This window comes from Chelonoidis abingdonii, chromosome 11 (assembly GCF_003597395.2).
Source record: "Chelonoidis abingdonii isolate Lonesome George chromosome 11, CheloAbing_2.0, whole genome shotgun sequence".
Classification (NCBI taxonomy): Eukaryota; Metazoa; Chordata; order Testudines; family Testudinidae; genus Chelonoidis; species Chelonoidis abingdonii.
Genome location: NC_133779.1, coordinates 15,410,984 through 15,417,502, shown reverse-complemented (window position 1 = coordinate 15,417,502; position 6,519 = coordinate 15,410,984). Strand labels below are relative to the sequence as shown.

At 68.0% G+C, this 6,519-nt stretch overlaps 1 protein-coding gene across 1 annotated transcript in view; it reads left to right on the top strand.

The window, feature by feature from the left end:
* Nucleotides 1-6,519, top strand: part of TMC4 (transmembrane channel like 4) — a 10,080-nt gene extending 3,561 nt beyond the window's left edge. The window contains exons 6-14 of the mRNA XM_075071266.1: nucleotides 35-180; nucleotides 875-1,022; nucleotides 2,408-2,554; nucleotides 3,754-3,860; nucleotides 4,271-4,454; nucleotides 4,617-4,747; nucleotides 5,316-5,471; nucleotides 5,782-5,860; nucleotides 6,192-6,519. Coding sequence (XP_074927367.1) covers nucleotides 35-180; nucleotides 875-1,022; nucleotides 2,408-2,554; nucleotides 3,754-3,860; nucleotides 4,271-4,454; nucleotides 4,617-4,747; nucleotides 5,316-5,471; nucleotides 5,782-5,860; nucleotides 6,192-6,242 — 1,149 coding nt within the window. The 3' untranslated portion in view covers nucleotides 6,243-6,519. The remainder of the gene's footprint in view (nucleotides 1-34; nucleotides 181-874; nucleotides 1,023-2,407; nucleotides 2,555-3,753; nucleotides 3,861-4,270; nucleotides 4,455-4,616; nucleotides 4,748-5,315; nucleotides 5,472-5,781; nucleotides 5,861-6,191) is intronic.

Here is a 6,519-nt window from a genome sequence, read left to right as displayed (position 1 = left end):
CCCCCCCCCCCCGCTTAGGCTGTGTCTCGCTCAGGGGTTCATGGAGCTCACCCACCTGTTCTACGGTTATTACCAAAACTCGGCGGTGCATTTCGTGGGCTTCTCCTATAACATCCCCCTGGCCTATCTGCTGAGCGTCTTGGGCTACTTCTCCGTCTGCCTCCTCTGGATCGTCCGCCGGTGAGTCACTTCCCAGGTACCCCCATGGGGCCAGTCCCCGCCCCGCCCTGCCCCAGGGGATCAGGGGTCCCCGGATACCCAGCCCCCACCCTGCCCTGCCCCAGAAGGGCCAGGGGCCCCCGGATACCCAGCCCCCGCCCCGCCCTGCCCTGCCCGAGAGGGGCCAGGGAACCCCAGATACTCAGCCCCTGCCCCACCCCAGGGGACTAGGGGTTCCCGTATACCCAGCCCTGCCCTGCCCGAGAGGGGCCAGGGGTCCCCGGATACCCAGCCCCCGCCCTGCCCTGCCCCAGAGGGGCCAAGGGTGCCCGGATACCCAGCCCCCGCCCCACCCCACCCCAGGGGACTAGGGGTTCCCGGATACCCAGCCCCGCCCCACCCTGCCCTGCCCAAGAGGGGCCAGGGGTCTCTGGATACCCAGCTCCCACCCTGCCCTGCCCCAGGGATCCCTGGATACCCAACCTCACCCCGCCCTGCCCCAGAAGGGCCAGGGGTCCCCAGAAACCCAGCCCCCACCCTGCCCCAGAGGGGCCACGTCCCAGCGCTGGGCAAGGGGTCCTCATATACCCAGCCCCCACCCACCCTGCCCCAGAGGGGCCAGGGGCCCCTGGATACCCAGGCCCTGCCCTGCCCCCGAGCTGTCTGCATTTGGCCATTTCCTGGGGGCTGGCATCAGCCTGCGCTCTCCCCCCAGGGCCGTCCATCTCCTGAAGCGCAGCCTGGTCAGCGAGAACGGGGCGCTCAACACCTACAGCAACAAGGTCTTTGCCGGCTGGGATTTCTGCCTGGGGCCGGGCACCACGGTGCACATGAAACACAACAGCCTCCGCTACGAGCTGCGGGTCAGGCCAGCAGGGGGGCGCTGGGGAGGGGGCTGGGGGCTGGTGTTGCGGGCGATACTTGGTGTTCTGGGCGGCGGGTGGGTGGAGTTGTGTGACTAGGGGCTGAGATGGGGGGCTGGTGGGGAGGCGAGCATGGAGTGGGGCTGGGGACTGGACTGGGGGAAGGGGGTCCGGGGTTAGAAGGGGACAGGTGTGTGGAGTGTGAGAGGGCCTCGCCTGGGCTGAGAGAAGGGGCAGGGATGGGGCTGGCTGCAGGGGAAAGGGTGGGGCTGGGCTGGGTAAGGGGGTGGGGGGTAATGTGGCTGTGTGTGTGTGTCTGGGGGGGCCTGCACTGGACGTGCGTCTCTCCCGATGGACCTGGAGGAACAGACCTTGCGGGCGCCCTCATTGGGCCCAGCGGCAGCCCGGGCCAGCTGACTCGGCCTGTACGGCCTGCCGTAGGGGCCGTTCAACCTGCTGGTGCTGGTGCTGACCTGGGGCGGCTTTCTACTGCCGTCTACCGTGCCACTGAGTACTCGCAGCGGGTGACCAGGTACCCGCACCGCCTCATCCCCGACCCGCAGCCCCCCCCGGGCCGCGCGCCCTGTCACCCGAGCCCAGCTAGGCTCCCCCGGTCCGCGCCCCTCACCCCCGATACCCGCACGCCCCCGACGAGCCGTTCGCTTCACCGTCGGACCCGCAGCCCCCCCGCCGGCGGCGCCCCTCACCCGACCACCCGCAGCCCCCGCTTGGTCGGCAGTCCCCTCGCCCCCGACCCGCAAGCCCCCCCGTGCCCGGCGCCCTTCACCCCTCGACCCGCAGCCCCCCCGCCGGCGCCCCTCACCCGCCACCGGCAGCCCCCCCTGGCCGGCGCGCCCTCACCTTGCCACCCGCAGCGCCCCCCGCTTGGTCGGGCAGCCCCTCACTCCGACCCGCAGCCCCCACTCGGGCCAGCGCCCCTCAACCCGCCACCCGCAGCCCCCCCCGGGCCGGCGTCCCCTCACCTGCCAACCCGCAGCCCCCCCGTTGGTCGGCAGCCTCACCCCCGACCCGCAGCCCTCCCTTGGCCGGTCAGCCCCCTCGGCCGGCGCCCCCTCACCCCGACTCGCAGCCCCCGCCTCGGCCTCGGCGCCCCTCACCCGCCACCCTCAGCGCCCCCCCGCTTGGCCGGCGCCCTCTCACCCCCGACCCGCAGCCCCCCCTCTCCGGCTGGGCAAGCCCCCCTCGTGCCGGCGCCCTTCACCCTCCGACCGCAGCCCCCCCCCAACTCACCTGCGCCCCTCACTCCAGCGCTGAGCTTGTTGGTGCTAACTCGCTGCAGCGCCCTTCAGGCCACTCGGTTTCCCAATAGGGGTATTGGGGGGCAGGGGATTCTGCTCTGACCCTTGGTGACTCCCCCCCGCCAGGGAGAACAGCGGCTCCTGGGGCTAGCAGGGACTTGGTCGTGGGCTGCTCGTGGGCCTATCTGCCCCTCCATAGTCATCCCTGGCGCCAACCCAGCTGGGTTGCCGCTGGCCTTCGGGGCTTCCTCGTGCGCCTACCTGCATGAGCTGGTACCCGCTCAGCCTGGAGATCCGGCTCACCCCTGCCTTCAGTGTACCAGAGGCAAGCCAAGCGATGGGGCCCCAGGTTCCCAGCCCCCTGAGGGGCAGCCAGTGGCGAGGGGTTTCCCCTTCTACCAGCCCCCACCGCCAAGGGGCAAGTGCCGGGCGAGGGGGTCTCTGTCGTAACCCGAGCCCCCACCGCCACACCGCGGGGCAGTTGCCAGGTGAAGGGTCCCTGTCTAACCAGCCCCCACCCCTCTGAGGGCTGTTGCCGGGTGAGAGGGGCCCATGTTCCCAGCCCCTGCCCCCCGAGGCAGCGCTGGGTTGGGAGTCCCCGTGTACCCAGTCCGCTACTTACAACCCCTGATGGGCAGCACTGGGCGAGGGGTTCCCCATGTACCCAGCCCCCCACCCCCGGAGGGGCAGCCAGGGCGGGTCCCATGTACCCAGCCCCCACCCCCGAGGGGCAGGCCCAGGGGCGAGTGGTCCCCATGTACCCAGCCCCCACCCCCAAGGGCAAGCACTGAGTTAGGGGTCCCGTCTCTAGGCAACCACCCACTCCAAGGGGCAGCACTGGGGCAGCGGGTCCCCATGTACCCAGCCCCACCCCGAGGGCCGCGCTGGTAATGCAAGGGGTCCCCAATCCAAGCGCCCCACCCAGGGCCTATGTGGGTGAATGCCCCGGGCTAACTAGGCCCCCACCTCCACCCCCAAGGCTTGTTGCCGGGTTAAGTGGTCTCCGTCAACCAGCTCTCTCTCTCTGTTTGGCAGTACCGTTGTTCCTGGCGTCTCTCCACGTCTCCTCGTTCTTCTTCGTCCCTCTGGGCGCCAGATCACCTGCCGGGACCCTCGACGCCGGATCTGGAGGGACCTGCGCTATGACACAGCAGCACCCGGTCCAGCGAGGACGTCCTGGTCTCTCCGGGCTCGGGAGAGCACAGGGGGGGTCTGGCAGTCAGAGATGGGGCAGGTGGTGTGGTGATGAGGCCCGGAAAGCCTGGGTTCTCTCCCAGCTCGGGGAGCACAGTGGGGGTCTGTTGCTGGTCAGAGCACTCAGGCGGGTGTTCCGTCGGGAACAGAGGCCTGGGTTCTCTCCCGGCTTGGGAGCGCAGTGGGGATCTGGCGGTTCGCGTGAGGCATGCTGGGAACCCTGGATGCCTGGTCCTGTTAGCCATGCTAGGTGCTACACGGTCCTCTCCCACCCCCAGTGCTGGGAAACGAGCGTGGGAAGAGATGTACAAAGCTGCTGGTTTTCAGACCTAAGCATCGTTCACGGTGCTGCTGGTGCTTTGCTGCTGGTGGAGTTCCCCAAGACGTTAGCAGCGACGAGGAAAAGGCGGCCGAGAGAAAAGCGGTGTGATCCGCACTGAGGCCACGTGCGGCGGTATGGGAAGAGTTGGGTCAGTGCGGCTGGAAAGGAGAGGTAGGGGGGGGGGGGGGGGCAGGGGGCTGGAAAGGGAGGTGGGATCCGCACTGGGGGTAGGGGGGTCAGTGGGCTGCCGGGGTGGTGGGTTGGGGTTGGGGGTGAGGGCTGTTCTAGGGGTGGGTGGGAATCAGTGGCCACATAAGGGGGCCCTAGAGCGATTGGGGTGGCTCTGGGCTTTGGGGCTCAGGCCGGAGGGGAGTGGGGAGCTGGGGGGCAGGGCTCGGAGTGGGGGAAGCCATAGGTGGGGGATCCAGCTCGGAGCAGTCTCCCCACCCCCTACACCCTCTTGCTCCCCCCAGGCTGCTGGTGACCCACGGCCCTGCCCCTCTGGCCCGGCTGTGGGGGGAGCAGGAGTTCCTGGTGCCCCCCAACGTGCTGGACCTGGTGTACGGCCAGACCGTGTGCTGGGTCGGCGCCGCCTTCTCCCCCCTGCTGCCCCTGCTCAACACCACCAAGTTTGTCCTGCTTTTCTACCTCAAGAAGGTGAGAGCCCGGACGCCTGGGTCCTCTCCCCACCTCAGGGAGGGGAAAGGGGCCTAGCGGTGGGGAACTGGGAGCTCAGATGCCTGGGTTCTCTCCTGGGGGGAGGAGGGGGCTGTCTGGTGGCTCAGCGCCCGGGTCCACACGTGTCTCGTCACCCCCTAGCTCACTCTGTTCTCGAACTGCCGCCCGGCCGACCGCACCTTCCGTGCCTCCAGCTCCAGCTTCTTCTTCCTGCTGGTGCTGCTGCTGGGCCTGGCCATCGCCTGGGTGCCCCTGCTATACAGCGTCTTTGTGTGAGTGACCCCCCACACACAGCTCCCCAGCCCTCGGGGTCCCCTGCCCCCTTCACCCAGTCCCCTGGGGTCCCCCACCCCTTGCCAAGCCCCCCCCAGCTCCTGGGGTCCCCTGCCTCCTTCACCCAGTCCCCTGGGGTCCCCCACCCCTCGCCCAGCCCCCCCAGCTCCTGGGGTCTCCTGCCCCCTTCACGCATTCCCTTGGGATCCCTCACCTCTCACACAGCCCCCAAGGTGCCCCACCCCCTCACACAGCTCCCCTGGGGTCCCGTGCCCCCTCCCCCAGCTCCTCGGGGTCCCCTGCCCCCTTCACTAAGTCCCCTGGGGTCCCCCAACTCTCACCCAGCCCCCCCAGCTCCTTGGGGTCCCCAGTCCCCCTTGCCCACACCCCAGCTCCTTGGGGTCAGCTGCCCTACCTCACCCAGCCCCCCAGGGTCCCCTGACCTTCCCCTCCCCCCTAGCATGACAACCCCCTGATCCTCCCCCTCCCTGATGCTGTCTCTGCTCCCCTGCCTTGGACTTGGTTCCCCTCCCCTCCCCCCCGACTCACTCTCTCTTCCCTCTGCAGCCTCCAGCCCTCCCAGGCCTGTGGCCCGTTCCGGGGTGAGCCTACTATGTGGAGCACCCTCTGGGCGGCCATCGATACCCTGCCCCATGTGGCCAGGGAGTTCCTGCAGTTCGTGGGGTCGCTGGCCTTCGCTGTGCCACTTTTCCTGCTGCTGTGGTGAGGGGCCACCGGGGAATCCCCCTGGGCCGGGGTGCGCTATGGGGGATAGGACACATGGAGATGTGTCTGATGCCAGGCAGCCAGGACACGGAGACAAACAGAGAGTGGGGACGGGGGGCAGGAGGATGGATGGACGCACACAGAGCAGAGCTTGTCCTCGCCAGCAGGGACAGACAGGCACACACAATTTCTGAGCTGGTTCTGTGGATATTCCCCCCCCCAACCCCTCCAGCCTCCCTGCCCCTGACCCCATCTCTCACTCACTGTCTAACCCCCACACTTTTCTCTTCCCGTCCCCCAACCGCAGCATCCTGATGTTCTACCTGATGGCCCTGGCCCATTCCTACAGCCGCCTGGTGAAGGAACTCAAAGGGCAGCTGCAGCTGGTGAGTGATGTCCTGGGGCCATGGGGCTTTTTGCCACTGGGCTGGGGGGGGCGCCGGCTCCCATCTGGGATCACCGTTAGCCGGCGGGACTCCCTGCTACAAGATGATCCCGGGTCCGGCAGGGTGGGATAGTGACAGGGAGAAATGAGGAACAGCATCCTCCCCGATTTGGCCACTAGAGGCTGCCATGTGTCCCTCCTCTGAAGTAGGTGGGCCGTGGGTGGAGGCAGAGCCGGGATACCGGGGTAGATGGGCCTCTGGGTGGCCCCAGATGGCTGTACTTACCCTCCGGGGTTTCCCACTTCTTTTTTAACCGTTCCTTTTCCCACAGGAGGGGCGGGATAAGGTCTTCTTAGTGACTCAGATCACAGAGCTCAGCTAAGGAGAGTGCTGCAAGAAAACTCCCAATCTCGTTGATTTGAGGATAATTCTTGACCCTGCCATGTCTGCCCGGCCGTCCCCTGCCATTCGGCCCTGTGCCAAACCCGCCCCCTGCTGGACGAAAACTACAATAACCTCCAAAGAACCCAGAGCTCATTCATGGACTGCAGCCCCTCTGGAGTGGGGGCTGGGTATACGGGGAGCCCTTGCCCAGCACAGACACATGGCCTCTCCGGGATGGGGCGCTGGGGCTGTTTATACAGAGACCTCTTGCCTGG